Source organism: Sebastes fasciatus, chromosome 6 (genome assembly GCF_043250625.1).
Source record: "Sebastes fasciatus isolate fSebFas1 chromosome 6, fSebFas1.pri, whole genome shotgun sequence".
NCBI lineage: Eukaryota > Metazoa > Chordata > Actinopteri > Perciformes > Sebastidae > Sebastes > Sebastes fasciatus.
Window position 1 is genome coordinate 15,881,755 of NC_133800.1, and position 21,118 is coordinate 15,902,872.

The following is a 21,118-nucleotide window of genomic DNA, read 5'->3' on the forward strand; positions in this document are numbered from 1 at the left end:
GCCCACTGACAAAGATTTTTTGACTACGTTTGCCGATATGAAACCCTTTTGATGAAGCCAGCTCTCAAATGTGGGGCACACTTATCCCGACCGGGCTGTAACTGACCTGGATCTCTTTCTGTGACCTGACCTGAAGCGAGACACAGTCAGTGTGTGGAGCCAGACAGCTGAAATGGACCAAAACTTCTGGCTGATCGAGCCCAAGAGAAATCTGTTCTACTGTGGACGATTATAAGATAGAGTAGTTAGATATGCAACAATGCTGCAAGATTGGAAATTACTTTGAAGTCCACAGAACTTGAAATATTGACAACGTGTGCACAATCAAGTGTGCGCTTAATAATCCATCGGCGCGTGGAGCCCACTGCACTAATGAAAGACTATGAGTCTGTAACGTGCACACGTGAGTTGTCTGTCTGTCTTCAGTGCATCATTACAGTCCTACAGAACACAGCGGATGCCTATACCCCCCTCTGACCCATATGCATTCCTCCATGCGTCTGTTCTTTATGCCTGCTACCTCAAGTGTAAAGGGGGACACTGATTTCCCAGGTCTGCTCTGGGCCTCTGTCCTACCATCCGGTTATTAATAAAGGTTAAGCCTTCCCGCACGTGTAGTAGCCGCACTCACAAAGCGCACATTGCCACATGTGCAGTAATCTTTCTTTCTCCCTGGCTTGTATATTTCACAGGTACTCCCTCCCTCTTTCTTTGAGACAATGAAGGCTCAGTGTGCGCTGCAGCACAATGAAATTCAACCTTGAATCTGGTTTGCTTCTTTGTTGATTTTTCAGCCCAGAGGTGACTGAAACTCCCTCTTGTGATTCCCATACCTTGCTGGGCTCTCATGTGCCCCAATTATATTCCCATTTTTGTGTGGGTGTGGTGTGTTGGCCTACGGTGTGCGTGCATTGTTTTGCTGAGGTGGTGAGAAATGATTTATAGGCTTTCACCTGCTCCAGATTGGAGTTTTGCCCCAAAGCAAGGCAATAAAGAAATTCCAGGGTGATACAAATATTTTTTAACTTTCTCACCCTTTCAGTCTTTCTCGATTTGTTTATTTGTGCCTGTCTCAACGTCCAGTCCGGCTTCCTCAGCAGTGGCAGCTGGTAATCCACTTCAGCTCTGCTACCAGGAGTGTCCCGTGTGTCCTTATAAGGGCAAACTCACTTGTGGGTTCGACACAAGTGAGTTTAAAAGCACTGATCCGATCTGCTGCCTGGCTGCACTCTAACCTTCAGTCTGCTCTGGAAATTATTACTGTAGCTGTCATTTCATGCACAAACACATGGTAGCCCCCTACCTCTCACTCACACCCACACATGTAGACTCACACGCGTGCAGAAAGTATACATACTTCTTTGTGTCAGGGAATTATAGCTCGACACGTCATAGTTCACAAAGTAGAAAGCGTTGAGCACAAAAGCAGCAAATGAGGTAAGCACAAGCACACCCACTGGGAGTCAAAAGGTCGGGACTCGGCCTGAGGGGTCGTTGTGCTCCCAGACAGGGCTGGGTGGGTGAAGGGAGATGTTGTCCACACGTTTGACTTGACCTTTGTAAACCGCAACACAACTGGAGAGACACTCATAGGGCTGAGTATTTGAAATTTTGCAATACTCATGTCGCAAGTGATACATGAGTTTTAGTATTTATACCAAAGTTATATTTTTATGTATCTTTCTTTGTGGTATCTTTTCATGTTTTTCCACAAAATGCATGCAGCTGACGCGCCAGATGGTTTGTTACACAGAACCATCTGAGAAGCCTTCATTAGAAACTGTTTGGAAAAGGGCAGGCACTTTCAAAAACTACTTGGCAGGTGATTGGATGAACCATCTGTCAATCAAACTCTTGCCGAAGCCAGTCGGGAGAAGAGCGAAACATCTTTTTCATCGATAAAAAGCCTTCAGTGCCGTTCTTTGTTCTTCTTTCAATGAAGAAATACTCTTCAGTTCTGACACAACTGATGCTAATGCAGCATCTACGCTAACGTCTCCAGGAGCTGCCATTGTTGCATTACTTGAAGCCTGACGAGATGGATTTTTCGCGTGATACGTAATTCTCACGTGATCTCGAGACATCGTGAGAATCCGACTGCCATGTAATGTAAGCAGCTATAGAAGAAAAAAAAATAACTCTGAAACTGTCCGAAATTATAAAAAGTCTGGCAAAATTATGATTTAAATCCCAAAATATCTGTAGTAAATAAATAGGAAATGAGCAGGCTGTCAATGCCAACTTCTTCACCAAAAAAGTATTTATTATAAATGAATAATAAACTAACATGTGCTCCCATTCAGCCCAGCGTACAGAGACATATCCATGTTTCAGTTGCAATGGATACATGTTGTAATGAATGGAGTAGAATAGAGGAGTGTAATTAAGACAAATCTGAACTTGTACAACGTTTTCTTTCTATTTGCACAAGTGGTCTTTTCACTCCCACAGGTTTAACGTAATCCTGTTTCAGTGCTGCACCCACAGGTAGCTGTTACAGCGTGTGCGTTCAGCTCAGCTGCGGACGGCAGAGCCACTAAATAGTAGCTCAGTGTATTTTAACCACCTGAAGAACCTTGACTTTTTGCCACTTCTGAGGCTGTTCACATGTGTGTCGCAATAAATTAAACCGACCACACAAACCTAAAAAATCATATTTAAATCCGTTTCCTTCATGTGCAGCAGATGAGTTCAGAGGGTGTTGCTGTCCTCAGGAGTGTGTCACCAGCTGGTCGGGATTACTGCTAAACCACCGACTCTCTAATTGGCTGTGATTGATTGAGCTGCTTCAGTCGGATGTCTTTGGATATAGGTTTGAGGTTTTTGACTCCATAGAAAGTTGCTGCTCGGCAGGAAGTGACTCAAAGCGACTAACGAGCCTTAGCAGGCTCGCTTGTGAAACATTAAACATTCACATTTTTCTTTGTATCCTGCTCCTCACCACAGTATGATTCCTGCCAAATAAGGTAATCATTTTCTGGTTTATATCAGTGAGGGAAAAGAGATGGAAAGACAATCATCTGTAAGCGTTGCCCCAATTTTTAAACAGGATTGTCTCCTCATAACCACCTCATCCATCCTGTTCCTAACAAATATGAGTCAGGTGACTCCGCCGAGGCCGACAGGTGTGATAGCAGCTTCCTCAGTGCCAGCGATGAGTCCTCAGGTAGTGCAGCAGACCAGACTGTAACGCGACTTTCCCCTCCGCCATCATTCAAGGTGCTGACAGCTCGGTGACGTCTCGATGACGGCGTCGTGTTCAGTAAAACATATTTGTTATGTGTTATTTCTGACTCATACGTCTGTTAGCAGTAGGATTGTGAAGAGCTTTCTGTCTGGGTATAAATGGCAGCCCTCTGGGTCACAGTGGTGTTGTTGTTTGGAGCCAGAGTGACAGTTGGTAACCCAGAGGTCTGTGGCTTGGTTTGAAAAAAGCCTTCTGGGACAGTCGGCGGTGTAAGGTGCTGTCACTGTGTAACTGCATTGATTTTTTTTTTCCCTCTCCACTCCCACTGACACAGTGACGCTCTGTAAAGACCACTGTCATGCGGAGGTTTCGTCAAACGGACTCTGTCTCTACATGAGTGTGTGTTTCCGTGTCTGGCGCTTTAACGGTCAGTCTGACTCAGTTTTCTTTGGCAGGCACCCAAGTTTAAGGTGTGTTTTATTTGCTTGGGTGACGCCCACTCATTACCTCGCTGTGAAGGGACGTTATTGGTCGACCTTTTTACTCTCCTCTTTTCAAAAAGGAAAAGTCAGATCCAGCCGGTGCCGGTTGAATTTAACTGATTTTAACTCCCCTCCCTGTGCTTGTATTTAAAAATATTACTCTAACTGATTTGGACAGTTCTGCAGTCTGTCACATGCTCCGAGTTTAGGAGTCGTCCTTGTCTGTTGAACATTTTCTCATGTGATTTTGCTTTACGTTTAAACTGATATGCACAGAAAAAGGCCAAAAAGGCAGCCTGTTTTGAAATGCCAAGCAGAAGTTATTGTTTTAGAGTGGAGGCCCAGGCCCGAGGCTGCTCTGTTATATCTCAATAATGAATAAATAAATCAGTCAATCCGAAAACTTGGCAGCGTACCGGCTGTATAATCACATCATGACATTCATTCAGCAGTAAGCTTGACAGTGTGGTAACAGACGGCTCCCTCGAGTGTTTGGTTAGTGTGTGTGTGTGTGTGTGTGTGTGTGTGTAGGCATGTGAGAAAAAACCCTGGACAATGATAGAATAGAAATAAGCAAGTGGGTTCTCATTTCCTCTCTCCTCTTGAAACTCTGACACTCCTGGTCGTTGAATCATCTCACAGCTGGGTTGGACCCGAACTTCCAGTTCCTGATCGTCACATTTCACGACCATCTCTTTCCTTGTGAGTCAGCAGGAATGTGAGGAATGACCTGAACGAGGCCTGGCCCTTTCCCACCCAGCTCTCATCTGCCCATTTTTAGGCATACCCGAGGCCTTTCATTTTTCTCCCTTTTCACTTTGTCATCCTTTGTTCACCGCTTTACTTTCCCCTCTTATCCTTCTCCTCCGTCCTCGTATGCTTTTCTTCCTGCCTTTTCTGAGCACTCTTACCCATTATTTTCAGTCGGCTCAGCACTTTAGATTTCCACAAATTATAGTACATAAGAGAGCCCCTCTGAGCGAGTGCAGCTTGGGCTGCATTTTTTGTCAAACCACAGCGAGACCTCAAAACCACTGGCCCTCTTCATCTCTCGTGAGACACCCCCCCTCTTCCTCCTCCAGGCCCAGCAGGGGGGGCACATCAACCCCCTTTTCAACCCACCAGGGTGCAAGGCTTAGCTTAACAACCACATCCAGCTCCCTCTAGGAGGAACCAGTTGGCACACAAAGGCTTGTGTCTTGACTCTGCAGGTTTTAACTGGTGCAGCAGGAAGCCTTAAAGTGTGTGTTTGTGCGTGACGTGTATCACAGAAGCCTGCTAGAGGAGCAGGAGCTGCTCATCTCTGCATGTGTTGACAGGTTCCCGCTGACGACCAAAAGAGAGATCTGTCTCTCGTATGACAGGAGAGGGCTCCCACTACCTTCCCATGCTCACGGCTGTCGCTAACATTGAAGCATCCAGCTTTCTGTCTGCAGGCGTGCTTTTACTCCTATTACTCTTCTTTTGCTCGAAAAAATAAACCCTTTAACTAATAACCACTCGGAGCGATGAAATGGCTCGGTGAGTGTTTTAAGTGAGCCACTTCAACATGTGAGTCTCTGGGGCCTCCTGCAGCCTGGCTACTGTTCAGCTAAGAAGAATTACAGCCAGAGAAGAAGACACCTGGACGATACTGTAGGTCGACCCGTAGAGCTGAACACACTGTTTTTCTTATAGCCGAGCACCAGCTGTTGCCGTGCCTGTTTCTCGTCCATTGCTCCTTGCTCAGGTGGTTTTGTCTTTTCACATTAGTGAAGTCAGATCACTTGTCATCACCAATTGATAAGCCGTTCATCGGGCCTGCTGACCCTGTAACTCCCTACCACGCATTTAAAACTAGGCCAGGGCTGTTTAGTCTAATACTGTCTGGATGTCACACACCTGAGTGATACTTACGTTTATTATCTGTCAGCTGTGACTCTGGTTAGGGTGCCGTTATTAACAAGACTAATAGAGAGTCTACAGCCATGATAGCGCCTCTGTGAGGCTGAACTTAGGCACAGCGTGACTTCACATCCGCATGCTAACATGGTCGCAATGACAATGCTTGCTGTCTGATGAACCACAAATGACAACCTGCTGTTGGTGCTAGAGTAAAAGTCAGGGGATCACCAAAGTCAGTAGGAATAAAAAAAAAAAAAAGACTTAGTCTTTGTCTTGAATATAACTTTAAGTCAGACTTGCTATAGACACTTAAATTTACCTGCTGCATAAAGCTTCCCCATGAGGGACTAATGTAAGAATAACCTGTCGCGCAATGCATTATGGGTGAAATATGACCTTCACAGAAGAGAAAAAATGGCGGCTACAGCGACACCACACCAAGCATGGGGGAAAATAATAGAAAAGGTAAACCGCATAAATCCAATGTCCGTCCGTTAAAGATGTTAATTCAAGATGACAATTCAAGAATGTGGTACAAGAATCTAAAAAAGTTATGGATAAATAGTTGAAGTAGTTAACGTTAACTAAAAGTAATGGAAAAACAGTTGAAATAATTAGCTTAAAGTTAGTTAAAAGTAATGGGTAAACTGAAATAGTTAGATAAAAGTAATGGGTAAACAGTTGAAACAGTGAACTGACTTTCTAACAGATTGTTGTTATACATATTAACAAAGCTCTCACCTCAGGCTTAGCCCGGGGGAGAGGTGGCTCACTTTCCTTCCTCAAATTAAGTCAGTCTTAATATTTATGCAACAGACAGGCTTAATTAGACTAGTCTAACCTGACCATCTAAGACCAGTCAACGGCTAAGACTAGTCTTAAACTAAGTTTATGCAACTAGCCCCTGGGGATTATAAATGTCTGTAAAAAATTCCATCCAATAGTTGTTATATTTCAGTCAACCGACAGACCAACATTGCTATCCCTGGAGCCACGCTGCTACCACGGCTAAACATCACAAAACATTCTCTGATACTCTGGCTGGACATCTGTGTGTCAGGGCAGATTGGCTCACAGTCTGCCCCTTCTTGTAAACAAATGCATTATTGTCCTTGTTTGACAGCGTTAATTACAGAGGGCAAGAGATGGTGACTGAGAGAATCTGTAACTACGACTCTACGCTACGGTTCTGCTTATTCACCGCCCTGTACTTACACTGAGAACAAGCCTGTGACCCTTTACTGTAGCAGTGGATTCTTATAGAATTGTGTACTGTCCATGCTTCTGGTCATGTAGGCTACTCACTCACAGATGCAATAATAGCAGTATAAGAGTGACAAGTGTTAGCATACTTTCAACCCTTACATTTGTCTTCATGCCCTGTTTTTGTTTGTCTTTTTTGTGTTGTACGTGCAGCTGGATGGAACCGTGGATCTGGACGAGAGACGCCTCATCCGTTCAGCCATCCGGGAGTTGAGGAGGAGGGAGATCGAGGACATGGAGGCCGCTCTGGCCAGCAAGAGATTTCGACCCACACGCCTCAAACAGCAGGAGGACAAGGAGAACCAGCACAGGTAAGACCACACGCACACACACACAGACACACACACACACACACACACACACACACATTCACACAGAGACCTGTCCTAATGACAAACTGCACCAGTCCAGGTGAACTGGAGATGCTGAGAAAACACTCACAAAACTCCAGATGCAGCATTCTTCAACTCCAGTGGGAAAAGATTGAAGTCTGGAAAAATCAAGTCAGGAAATCATAGGGGACAGAAAAGTGAAACCACAGTAAATTTTCCATTTTCCATTGTGTATGCACATTTCACAGTGCATACTTTCACTTTTAAAAATGTGTCCTTATGTCACATTACCAGTAGTTTTTCTCAGCTCATTTTTTTTGTCTTTATTTGTTTAATCGGAGCCTTCTCAGTGTTTTTTCCAGTTCAGTAATGCACAATTCCCAGCTCCTATCATTCAGCTTGAGGACTGTGGATAAACTGATAACTCAGCACTAATGCCACCTTTGACATTTTGTCAATAAACACTTTTTTTGCTTGCAAACTGAATGAGAAACAGGATGAACAGGCTTTAGTTAACGAAGAAGATAATCTTGGTTTTACTGTAAACATTGTGAGCGTTTGTATTTTATAGAGACTTAGTGGAATATACTGTAAGTTTTCATCAAACCATGTTACTTTTATTAAAAATGGTAAAGATATTCAAAAATCTATTCAATATAGACAAACGTCACAAAAATCACAAAAAAAATCACAAATGAAATAGTGTGGGAACTTAAAGCTTTAATGTTGTGAAGTTTCTCCATGTGGATGAGATGAGCTCTGCAGGTCAGGATGATCTGAGTCTTGTAACAGGTGTTAATTACCGACTGATAATGCCGAGATTGGAGCGCAGCAAAGATTTATTGGATGTGATGAGGATACTCAACCTTCTGCTGTCGGACTCTCTCTGTCACTGAATCCTATTAAGATTAAATTAATCAAGATTAAATTAGTGGCCGGGCCTAATCATTTCCCTTCACTGCTGCTCTCAGAAGACTTGGATTGCAATAATAAAGCCTCACTGAAGCTGCTAGAGAAAGCTTACCTACTGCAGCAAATGCACGCACGTGCGCCGCACATGTTAAAACACACATATTACACACTTACACACTTACACACACACACACACACACACGCACAAACCCCGTCTGAACGTTGCATTATCCCGTGCCTCTCACTGCAGGAATGTGAAATATTTCACTCCGACGTGCCACACATCCTTTAATATCAACTACTGGAGGAAAGTGAAGATAATGAGAGAACTGGAGGAGCGTATGAGTAATAGAAACCAACATAAAAGCGAGCAGTGAATTAGAGAAATATGAGGCTGAAAAGAGGGGAGGATGAGAGTAGCCTTTTTCAGGCGCTGTGTGTCATTGCTTTCAAGTATCACTTTTTCCACCCTCGATTTGGGAGCGTTTCCTCTGATGGGTTTTCTTCCAGCCAAGAAAACTGTGTGTTATCTTGGTATTGTCTTCTGCTGACTTTCACATGCACAGAGAGGAGGCCTCAGGAGAGAGTCAGTGAAGTACACTGTTTGTATTGGGATATTTTGAGATATTATGATTTCCCAAGTTAATAGTCAGTCATAGTGGGCACCATTATAACCACTTCACCGTCTCTCTATCTCAGGTCAGAATCCAGCGACAACTTGGACGTCCTGTCACGAAAACTGCAATCAATCCAGGACATCGATGAGCTCACGAAAATGGTGAGTATTAACAGGCAAAAAAAAATCCTGAAATGTGTTGACATGCTTGTCGTGTTTACACTGAGATTTTGTGGTGTGTTTGTGCAAAGCTCCGTGCCGCCAGCGAGTACGAGGAGAGGAAGATGATCAGAGCAGCCATCCGACAAATCCGCGATGAACAGCAGCAAGGTGAGTCCAGCTGCTTGATAAAATGGAGTCAAGCTGTGTCTGCATGTCTGTTAAATATAATACCACATGACACTTTGATTAGATTATATTTAACTCATATGTGACACCAGCTGTGTGGTTGTAGCAAAACATTTAAGGATGATTCGTTTTGTCACTGTGTTGTGGCAGCTCACACACTTAAACTGATAAGTCGGAAGATGGTGCTGTAAAGATGTACTTAAAGTTCAAAATGTCAAGAGTTTGAAAGGCCATAATTATGTTCTATCAGTCCTTAAGATTTATTAAATTAGGACGTTGTATGCCAAAGTTTAAAAAAATGTGACTCAATATTCTAAATATGATATCCTGCTTCAATCTAGATGAAATTTATGGATATGATGTTTTGGTACCAAATTCTGTTAGTTAAAAAGGAAGGCACTGATTGGCCTGATGAGGGCGCTGAAATTACAGGTACAAGATTAACTGAGCATTGCTTTACTGCCAGTTCCATTTTAATGTAATAAAATTGTATTATTTTTAAAGAAACTTGGGGGATAAATACATAGTGTCATTTACGGATGCAGCAATCCGCCTTTTTCAATAACGATACTGATAGCTGGGCTTTGGTTATCGATCCGATACCAGTATCTAATTAATAAGCTGTATGCCTCACTGTGTGGAAGTGACTGGGACCATTCTTTTATGTGTAAGGTAGGGCTGCACAATTAATAAAAATGTTATCAAAATTGCCATATGGCTTACTGCAATTTTCAATTCGCAAGCAGGCGCAGTATTTGTTAAAGGTGGAATGTGTGTCAAAATACCATTTTAAATTAAATATTGTTGTGCTGCAGAGATGTCCTGACCTACACATCATATTCTACAGACTTAAGAAAACATCGTTGTTTGGTACAGATCCCTGCAAAAATCACACCATAATCATTTTAATAGAAATGAGAATAATTATGTAAAAATGATCATTCACTTTAATATCGCAAATCGTATCGCAATTGCAATATCAGTTAAAATAATTGCAATTTGATGTTTTTTCTAAATTGTGCAGCCAAAGTGTAAGGCAACATCAGGCCTTACTTTGTAAAACAAAATGTACCAAAAAATACATAGACACCAGCAACTTGGTAAAAAAATCTTTAAAATTATCAATTCCTTATCAACCTTTTTAATGCAGCAAAAATTGTCAAAACTTCAACAGGAATTGAAATTCTAGTCTATACTGTATATGAACACAGAATTTCATTGAAAATACCCGATCCAGCTATTTGAGTCAGTATCGGCCCGATATCCGATATCGTTATCGTTATCGGTGCATCCCTGGTGTTAATGTGTATGCATATTTCCTGTGGGAGAGATAGCGGGTCGACTGTGGTCGGCATAGTTACTGTGGCCGATCTACCTATGATGCTGGATCAGATAGTGGATTCCTGTCATTCCTTAGCGCTGTCTGGTTTGTGTGAGGCCCCTGTCACTCTGAAGCCTCCTCCTATGGGGCCATGTCAGGACACACCTCAGATAATCTTGTCCTCTGTCACCTCAGCTTGTGTCCCTTCTGTGTTTTCTCTTCTCCTAATTTCACAAATGACCAGAGGTTTGACATCAGATGGGATAATGAGTCGCCTACATTATTCTAATTATTGTACTACTGCTGTGTGTGTGTGTTTTTAGGGACTGTGGAGCGGGGTAAAGCTCCGGGTTGCTGCCAGGAGCCTGAGAGTGTGGAGCCCCAGAGCAGCATGGGGACTGGGGTGAGTACAGCAGAGTTAGTAGAGCAATCAGAGTCACTTATGGGACGAGAAATGTTATGCTGATATAGTCTGAACGTCACATTACAACTGATGGCTAAACTATCTCTAGTCTAACACTCCCTCGTGTCAGTTTCCATTTGCCAAAATGAGCCGAGCACAGACCAATTTGCGGGTGTAGAGTTTGTTCGCATGGCAACAACGACCACTGAGGTTTCTCTGCTGCCACAATGAAGAATGCAGCAAACAACAACATGCATTGTGACTTAAGTCACACACTGTGTCATGAATGTGGCTACACCACTCGCACACACACAAAACACGTACTTTGGCTGCCACGGAGCAAAGAATGTGCTTTTGTTTTTTTACATCCTCAGTCAGGTTTGAAAGATTAAATTGACTTTGAGACTGCTGTTTAGAGAAGGCAGTGAATAGTTTTTTAACAGGAACAGTCTCCCAGACACTTTCATTTTGTATACATTTATCTGTACAGCTTTTAACTAGGGCTGACCCAAATGATTGGAAGCTTCGACCATTGCCATGTTAATCAACCTCCAAATCAGTATTCGAATGCTTCGTTTTTATATATATATATGTATATACAGTATATATAAATTGCCTGTGTAAGTATAAATCCCCACATAGCCCATGAAATAAGGAATAATCCCAAATTATTCATATTGAACATAGTTATTTTCAGACAGATATCGCTGTTTATTACGTGTAGAGGTGTGTGTGTGTACAGTAGCGGCACTGAAACGGGGGAGATAGCAGAACATGTCAGCCTGCGCTGTGCAGCTTCAAATACCTTCAAAGCCCAAAAGATGGTATCTGGACAGCCCAACCTTTAACACTTTGAGACAGTTGCACACTGAAATTTAATTTTTAGAGTGAAAGAGGTGAGAGGTTCAAAGATTTTCAAGACTTTTCATTTTATTTGACCTGATTTGATCAAATACTTTAATGGTTTTATTGCATTTTGATGGCCTTTGAATCACGTTTCTGAATCCACTTGAAGTGTCTCCTCAGACGTCTCTCTCAGCCCTCTAGTGGATGATAACAGACTCAGAGTTGAACTCCACTTTTTATCTTTTTCAGCATAACAGATTAAATTATATGGTTGCTGCAGCGAACATGATGTGAAGGCTTAACTGTTTGGGAGAGTCTGCTGGGAGCCAGATGTTATCTTATCTTCTGTGTTTGATCACAGTTTTCTGATGAATGCTCTGTTTCCAGCGGATGAGATTTCTGTGGAGGAAAACAAAGTTAATTCTTACTGTGTGCGGTCACCGTTGTTGTAGCTCAAGCCTTTTGAGTGATGGAGGTGGAGGAACTTTACGCTTTAAAGGAAAATACAATCATTCGCATTATCGTAGTTCTGGTGGTTCATGTGAAAGCACCCGTTTTTTTCCCGCCACAGTGACGTAAATGGGGAGAATTGAAAGGCTGTTAGTATCCGTCCCATTGTCTGTTGCAGCCCGTGCTTCGCTTGTGTGCATTCCTTTGTGTGAGTTTGTGTGTGATGCAATGACAGCATGCCGGCGTCTCAGGATGCTCTAACATTCAAGCCCTTTTTACCTCACTTCCTGTAAGAAAGCTGAGCTGTACGGTGGTGGAGTTGTGAGCTACAGGTGGTGTGATGGATCCGGGGGGGGTGGGGGGGTTTTGGACAGACAGACAGACAGGCAGCCCACCAGCTGTGCCTCAGCAGCCCAGTCTGCGCTGGAATGGGGACGTGGCCAAAAACAACAACATCCACCAGCAGCAGCGGGGCTTCTTCCACTCACATCACAGCAGCGGATCTCTTTGAGCTGCGTGCAATTGTCCCGTGGCAGATGGAGGTCCTAGATAGGCCTCCGCAGCAGCCAAACACACACATGAACACACGCAATATGTGTACACTCACAGCAGCCTGAAACAAACACCAGCTCAAGAACTCAAGTGACAAAGATATATGGAGTATAATATGCGTGTTTAATTAGGGGATTAAACACCCATTAGAAGGTAATGACTGTATTTAATGGCACTAACGGATAGATGACGCACAGTAAAAGTTTCCTTTTGGGCATCACGGAGAAACTATACTATAACAGCTTATAAAAAAAAACTTTAATTATATGTATGTAGCACAAAAAAGTCAGTAGGAAAAAGGATAAAAAAGTGCAAAATATCCAATAATTAAAATGAGGTTCTGTTACAGTAAAATATCTCAACTTGTCTTAATGTAGCAGATAGAGAAATAAAAAAATAGGTCAAAACTAAGACGGAGTGTGTCAGAAGTTAATGTGTCAACCAGGCGACTCTTTAACATGAAAGAAATGTGTGTGCGTGTGTGTGTGTGTGTGTGTGTGTGTGAGTGTGTGTGGTGGTGAGGGGGGGGGGGGGGGGGGGGGGGTCAGGTCCCTTTGGAGACAGACTGGGAGGGAGGGGAAGTCAAGGGAGTGGCTTGTTGGTATTATGTGTGTGTGTGTGTGTGTGTGTGTGTGTGTGTGTGTGTGTGTGTGGTGTTGGTGGTGGTGTGTGTGTGTGTGTGAGTGTAAGTGTGTATGATGTGGCTGAGGGAGTAGAGCGGCAGAGTAGCGGACGTCCTGACTCCAAGAGGGTTACTGCTGAGAGAGAGAGAGAGAGAGAGAGAGAGAGAGAGAGAGAGAGAGAGAGAGAGAGAGAGAGAGAGAGAGAGAGGCAGCCGGGTCAGTGAAGAGAAGGTAAATGTCATACTGACTTTTTTCTCACAGACCAAACGCTCCTCTCCGACCGTCTTTATCTTCTTTTATGCGCTGAAAGGCCATTCATCTTCCTTTCTTTATCTTTCTTTTAAACACCTTTCCTCATCAATCTGGGCTTGTTTCTGTCTGACTGAAGAATGGGACATACCTGCCTCTCTGTTTACCTTTCAGGTTTGTGTACATACTGGTTTATTGCTGAGTTAGATCATTTTTGTTCGTTTGAGTTGACAGTTTAACTCTTAAGGATGTAGGTGACATCTTAATGATGCATGAGATGTAACTGGGTCATTGACACATGCAGAATTAATGCAACATAACTTGATATGGATTCTACAACAATATTTAATACTTTAAATGTATTTAGTAATTTAATCTTGTAAATTGTCTCTTTGAGGCTGCAGGTTTGCATGCCATCTAGGTGTGTTGGGAGAGCTCAGGTAGGCGGGTGTTGCAGCTCCAGACAGAGTTTTGTTTGCTCTCTGATCTCATCATAAACATGTTGCAAGACCTGTCTTAAACCGAGCCCAGCGTTTGCAATAGAGAGGGTTTAGCGGAGTTTGGAGATGAGTTGTGCTGAAGGAAAAAAAGTACAGTAGATCCATTTTGACCAAAAAAAGGCCAGAAAGTAAGCTTAGATTGGCATGTGATGATGTGCAGTAAGTGGAAATGGGAATGAGGCTAAGGGCTGAGTTTTTTGTGGGTTCCCTCACTCCAGACTTTGTGTGTGTGTGATACCGAGATGATTGCTACTTCATTCCAGCTACTGTATTTCAGTTATTGGAGGTGAGCCGAGTGTGTGGCTCCTCAGGCTGCAGTAATGGAAAAAGAGCTGCCAGGTTTCTCCTCTCCTCCATGTGGAAGACCCTCAAAAGATCTGACCCCATCAGCGTAGTGATGGATTTAACTTCCATGGAAAACTGGAGCATTGCGTGTTAAATAATCTGAAGCTGATCTCAGCCGGTGAAGGAGGTGTGTGTGCCTTAGCCTCAGCCTCAGCCTCATTGTTGTTATTTTTTTGTGGAGTTGAGGGTTCAGAGGAATCCACATGGCCGACGCCTCGTTGTGGTCACAAGAGAGGACAGTTGTTTTTGTGTTTACGGGTTTGAGCTTTCACAATTATAGTCCAAAGCGAGCGGACTCCTGAGGCCACATGGGATGAGTGGTTCGGAGTGGGACGGTGTTGGTTCCACTCTGTCAGGTCTTCACTGTTGGGGCCAGAGGGGAAGCCGCTAATGACAGCATGGTGGCTGGCAGCAGGTTCGGAGCTCTGGTCTGCGTCTCTAGTTCCACTTTATCTTCCCTTTTTTTCCTCTCTGTCTCACTGTCTGTGAGAAATATGCTCCCTGTGGTTTAGTGGGAGCTGTGAAATGATGGCTGTCTGTCTGACTCCCGGTATAAGCAGGAGAGGGCGAGGAGGACCGGGTGAGGGAAGACTTGTCGTCTCTAATTGTGTTTATGGCCCAAACACAATTATCTCCCCCTGTGACTCTTTGATTGAGTGACTCCACTCAGAAGGAGAGCGCCTCTTTGTGTGTGACCTCTCGCATTATTACACTGTAGCACCTTCAAGTCTTTTGTGCGGTTGCAGAAGACTGTTTGTGACCTCCAAACTCATCAGACGCTGTAATGACTCATTAAATGAGCATTTCACTGAGTTCACAGTCTGCATGAGCAACATTTAGCGCTGGCTTTAAAAGCTGAGAAGACTTTTTTTTATGCTCCTGAATTTGTGCTGCCGCTTTGTGTTTTTTTTGCTCCATATGGAAAAAAGAGGAAGGAATGGAACAAACGACACTGGAGCACCTTATATGTGGATTTATACTGCTATGATGTCACGGGTGGTATTTCAACTGTCTAGCTTCTTTTAATGAAAGTTTTTTTTCTTTCACAAACACAGATTGATTTCTCCGGGATGATTTTAGCTACTAGAGCTGCATCAATTAATCGATTAGTTGTCAACTATTAAATTAATCGCCAACTATTTTGATAATTGATTAATCGGTCTGAGTAATTTCTGATTCCAGCTTCTTAAATGTGAATATTTTCTGGTTTCTTTATTCCTCTATGACAGTAAACTGAATATCTTTGAGGTGTGGACAAAACAAGACATTTGAGGACGTCATCTTGGGCTTTGGGAAACACTGATTGACATTTTTCCCCATTTTCTGACATTTTATAGACCAAACAACTAATCGATTAATCGAGAAAATAACCAACAGATTAATCGACAATGAAAATAATCATTAGTTGCAGCCCTAAAGGCTTTATTTCAATCCTATCAAACTACATTATATGATACATTTAATGGTGTGTGGTTTCGTTGTTTATAACCGGAGCAGTGCCATTCCAGAATCACCTTTCCTGTTTGTGCTGCCGTCTCCCGTGACAGTGTCTGATTACATTTTCTCCTCAGTGATTGAGCCGCTCCGCCCTGTAATCTGTTCAAGGTGGGGAAGGTCACAGTCAACGGAGTAGAAAGCCTTCGAGTCCTTTCTCACCTCTGCCTCTCGCTTGTGTTTAAATTCAACTGCGTTGATTAAAAGCCTTTTAAGAACACAAAGGTGTGACTTACACGATTTTCCCTCTGCTGACAACTGTGCCAGTCTCTCTTGTGAAGGATAACATAGTTTACACATGGACAACTTATTGTGTGGTTGGGTGTGTGTGCTTTCTTTGCTTGCTTGAGAGCTTGTGAATGTGTTTTCAGAAGCTTTTTTTGAGGTAATAGTAGGCTATAAATCTGGTATTATATTCTCAGCATGTAAGGTCACATCCTGTATGTTTTTTCAGGATCCACCCCAAACTTTTGTAGCACTGTTCTCAACCCAGATGCTTCTTGTTAAACACCTACTGAATGACGCATACCACCTGAAGCTCCACACCCAAAAGCTTTTTGCCCTTTAATAGAAGAATCTGCAGGTCCTTGGAGTCTAGTGGATTACAAATATGTGTGGGAGTGATTTAAAGTGTGTGTGTGTGCACACGTGCTCAGAGGAGCCTTATTTGTGCAGCTGATTTTCCTGTGGAGTAGCTCAAGGTCAGGCACCGGAGGCCCAACAGTAGTGCCGGCATCTTCATCTTTCCCCCTTCCACACCTCTCCTGTTTCCTCTCCATATGCCAAAATACTCCTACCTCTCCTCGGAGATCTCCCCCCTGCTGTGACTTTCCTCTATCGGTGCAGGTTAGGGCTGGAGTGGTGCAGGAAGGGCTGTATTTTGTGCTGCTGTCAGACTGCAGGTAATCTTGAAGGAGCTACCTTAGTCAATACATTGACTGTATATGTTGGCTCTTTTGGCACTCAGGGCGTCTCTCTCTCTCACACTCTCTATCTCTCTCAGACGTATACAATGGAAAATAAAACAGATCTTTACTTTTCCAGCTGGCCAAGCATGTGGCTCATCATAGCTGGAGCGTTTGACCTCAACCTGCAACAAAAGACTGTTGTGATCACCAGCTGACCTCAAACGGGCGATTGTAGGACTGATGTTCTCACTCTGGTTTTGATCAGAGGAATGGGTTGGCAGTTTGTCCCTAACAACAACCCGTAGACATTATAGAGCGTGATACGTCTGGAGCTTTATAGAAATGCACCTAGCCGTGTGTGATTCTTCTCTTTTCTTTTACAGGAGACAGAGCGGGAGAGTCACAGTGAGCGTAACAGATCTCAGATCCGGGAGTTACGCAGCCAGCAGACACAACAAAGCCGAGAGCTGCAGAGATTAGGTGAGAAACACTCCTTCAGTACCAGACTGCCTAACACATATCGTCTGCATGCTTTACACACTTAGATCACGTTTAGCCATGCCACACTTTTGGAATCGTTGAAACACAAACTCTTTTATATGCTGTAAAAATTCAAGGTCAAGTTTGGGTAAGAGCTTTTAACTGGAAGCCCACACTGACCACCTCTGTTGCGTTTACGTGACTGCATACATCCGTCTTGGTGCAATTTCCTCCTCACTGCCTGTTAAAATAGTCCGCTGAAGGGGCCATTCTCCTGAGGTGGCGGTCAGGAGGTCATATTAGTTCAGGCTCCTTCATCTAACTTTATTAACCGTTTGGAGTCGCTCACAGACATAGGGTTAAAGACTTCTTAAGTGTGAAGTCATTTCATTAACCGCTCTGTTAGCCCAACCATTAATAAAGAAGTATGAATGCAAGCCTTCAGGAGGGGATGAATGTGCGTCGTTCACTTGATTTCTTGAAACTTTGCAGGCACACAGCTCACGATAAATAGCCTGTAAAACGACAAAAGCGTGTTATTGACAAGTCATAAATGTTACAAACATACCTACAGCTTGTCCAATTCATACACACCAGGACAAACTATTAATTGGACAATCCCCTTCATATAGGAAAACAAATTAAACTTCGATCATCCTTGGCTGAAGATGAAAGTGTTTTCCAGGCCTGGCTGACCTAAACTTGGCCCTGAGGCTGGCAACCATAATAATGTAATTCTGTGTGGCCTGGTCTGCCCTGGACTTGGCTCCCAATGTCCTTCTCAGGGACCTGGGGTTGGTGGTGGGGTTATGGGAAGCAACAGAGGGAAACCCAACAGCCACACCTCTGCTAAATAAAGCTGATACCAGAACAGATTTAAGGCCTTGTTGGCTTGGCGGAAAAAATCCCCACTGTTCCTGATTTATCCTCCCTACCTTACAATTTAAACCAGGGTGAAGCTAGGGTGAACAAAAAAAAGACCACCATAAAAACACAAAGGAGGAAGCCGCCTTAAAAGTTTTAAAGTGGACACCAATCAACAAAGACACCGACGTTTATGGTTGGGAAAGGACAGTGGTTGGCCGGTTGTCTTTTCAGCAGAGGGAAAGTGGCAGAAAATAAGAGATTGACTTGGACGATCAGTGGCGGCTTCTTTTTGGTCTTTGAACACAGCACACATACTTCTACCTCTTAGACAAATAGCTTATATTTACAAGCTTTACCTCAATGACCATGTGTGCAGCCATACTGCATTCTCGTGCAACCTGTAACTTGTACAGTAAAGCTGTGATTTAGGAAATTAAATGTTTACAGAGACGCTCAGTGGAATGTGTAATGTGCCGGGAGTTCCCAAAAGAGGAAAACTTGCTCAACTTCAAGTTTGACACTAATGCTTTTACAGGACTTTAAGGGCTGAACACAGGAGCATGTATTATCATTAATACCAGGCCACTAGTCATGCATGTATATCAGATCATTGTCATTCACACAAGACCATGGTCTGCAACTATGGCACCATACAAGTCGCTGCTAAACCATAGAAGAGTATACAGTGGTTCCCAACATAGAGGTCAAGATCGGTGGGCTGAAAAGTGAATCCAATGCTGAAGTGCCTTAAACTTGCATTCTTTCTAATAGTCAGCAGGGGGCGCCTCCTCTGGTTGCAAAAAGAAGTCTGATTGTATAGAAGTCTGTGAGAAAATTACTTCTCACTTGATTTATTACCTCAGTAAACATTATAAACATGAGTTTATGGTCTCAATCGCTAGTTACAAGTCTTCTTCAATACAGCATGATGTTCATTTAGTAAATTATGGTCCCATTTAGAGTCAAATAGACCATAAATGAGGGTATGCTTTGAGGCGTGGTTACCTCGCAACCACACCTTTTTCTGAGAGGGTCCATGTTTTCGTCTTAACCCTTTCACAGTGTGTTTTCAGTTCATGAAAGTTAATTGTAACATTTCTGTCGCCTAAAAATGGGTTTCAAAACGGCAGTCCACAAAACAACGGATGACGTCACAGTGACTACGTCCACTTCTTATATACGGTTTATGGTTGAGATAGACAAAAAGAGGACAAAAATCTAAATTATGGTAATTTCTCAAATCTTTTCTGTTGGAACATTTTCATTTTACACCTTCGAGACTCTAAAAAACTATTAAAATGAAACAATCTGATCAAGAAATCTAACATTGCTTGAACTGCTCACGGCTCAGAGACGTATGCAACCTGTAACAAAGGGTCAAGAGTAAGCATTGTTTCACTAAGAAGGTTGACAAGCCAAAAAAGGCTGGGAACCACCCGCACATGACAACATTTTTTTCTCAACCAGTCTCCTTTTTCGATGGCATTAAATGGTTACTGCAATGTTTTAGTTTTTTTTACAGCTTAGTGTTTATTTCTTTTTATGGTAACATTTTGAAAAGCTAATGCAACAGCTTGAATGAGACACTTGCTTTTATATAGTAAAAGTAAATTTACTATAGAAAGCTGTCTTCTACCTGTTACGCCAAAGCAGAAGTGTGATGATGTTAAACCCAGGTCATCAGCAGACGAGGCTGAGTCGAAAAACCAGTGTTGACCCGTTCACAGCAGCGACAAACACGAGCTTTCCTCGGGTCATTGCTTCAGCGTGAAGGAAGTATAAAGAAAACCCTCAGTTGGCCTTTGTTTGTGCTCTATATATTGACTGGCAGCAGAGTGCACAAGCGCAGGCTGCTTTTGTAGCTATTTCAGAGCTAAAAGCAAGCCTCTCATTACCCAGCAGCACCAGGGATTTTCCCAGAAATCGCTACACAATGGACATGACAGCTTCCCGATGGCAAAAACATGAACAATAACGTGAGAGTTTGTTGAAGAAGCAGTGCGTTTTTGGCTTTCACTTCAATTGGGCAGTAATTGAGTTTGGGTTGAGTGCATCATTAGAAATAGACACTGCTGTCTGGTGGACCATTCAGTGTCACATATGGCAGCCGTTTATTGTCCTAATTGTGTATCATAATCACGTTTTGTATTCAGACCGTATTACATAATCATCTGGTCTGTTTAATCAGCAACTTGCCGCCATTTATAAATAGATTGTGCACAATTAAGCAGGCATCTTTTAAATGAAACTGTGAACCTCGATCCTGTCCTGTCGGAAGTTAAAGGAGATTTCTGCGGCTGCCGGTCAGACGCTTTGATTTGGTTTGTAAATGACAGGCATGCATACTTGGTGAACCCCATTTGGTTGCAGAGTTAGTGCAAACACCGGTCACACAGAAGTGTTTTCATGCCTTGATGTATACATGGGCTGTGGGAATCTGATACACTCTTGGTTTTCTCTGTTTTCCTTATCTGCGGTATGTACACAACCTCAGATATTCCATCACTAGAAGCACCATGGGGTGCTGGAGGTAGAGAGTATCACAGAGGGAGGATGTGGGCAGCGCTGTGTTGTTTGGAGTGTGGTTTCCTGAGGAGAGAAGGAGCAATAAGGAGCTTGGACAGAGGGGAGGGGAAGTACTTGTCTTAGTCTCTATTTCACCCCCACTTCCTCCTTGACTTCTTGTACTTGCTTACCGCCTATGGTTAAGCCACACTCTTTAGCTGTGACCCCTCCTTCTCTTTTACGCACATCCACCGACACAATCTCACAAATCTTGCTCAGGAACTGAGGCCAGTCTGGAGGAAATGCCTACATCCCCTCATGTCTCCACGTGCCTCCTCTGTGATCCCGGGTGATATTTTCTAGCCAGGCCTCTCATGGGGGCCCCTGCGCCTGCAGAAGTATTTCATTTCCATCACTTCAATCTCACTTCAACACCTACTGCTTCCTTTGCTCACATACAGTAACACCCTCTTCGCTTTGGTTTGACGTGAGAGGAAGCATAGAAGTAATCATTTTTTTACAAAATCAGGAAAGCCACAAGGTAGAGAAAG

The 21,118-nt window shown here is 43.2% G+C and overlaps 1 protein-coding gene and 1 long non-coding RNA gene across 6 annotated transcripts in view; one reads left to right on the forward strand and one right to left on the reverse strand.

The window, feature by feature from the left end:
- LOC141769156 (uncharacterized) overlaps positions 1–21,118 on the reverse strand; it is a 130,017-nt gene that overhangs the window by 10,996 nt on the left and 97,903 nt on the right. The gene's annotated exons all lie outside the window — the stretch shown is intronic.
- smtnb (smoothelin b) overlaps positions 1–21,118 on the forward strand; it is a 53,188-nt gene that overhangs the window by 10,121 nt on the left and 21,949 nt on the right. For all 5 annotated transcript variants that reach the window (XR_012594267.1, XM_074637923.1, XM_074637922.1 and 2 more), the window contains exons 2-6: positions 6,970–7,127; positions 8,760–8,838; positions 8,928–9,006; positions 10,669–10,748; positions 17,099–17,195. Coding sequence is in view for 4 of the 5 variants with exons in the window: in XM_074637923.1 (XP_074494024.1) it covers positions 6,970–7,127; positions 8,760–8,838; positions 8,928–9,006; positions 10,669–10,748; positions 17,099–17,195 (493 nt within the window). In the remaining variant the exon portion in view is untranslated. The remainder of the gene's footprint in view (positions 1–6,969; positions 7,128–8,759; positions 8,839–8,927; positions 9,007–10,668; positions 10,749–17,098; positions 17,196–21,118) is intronic.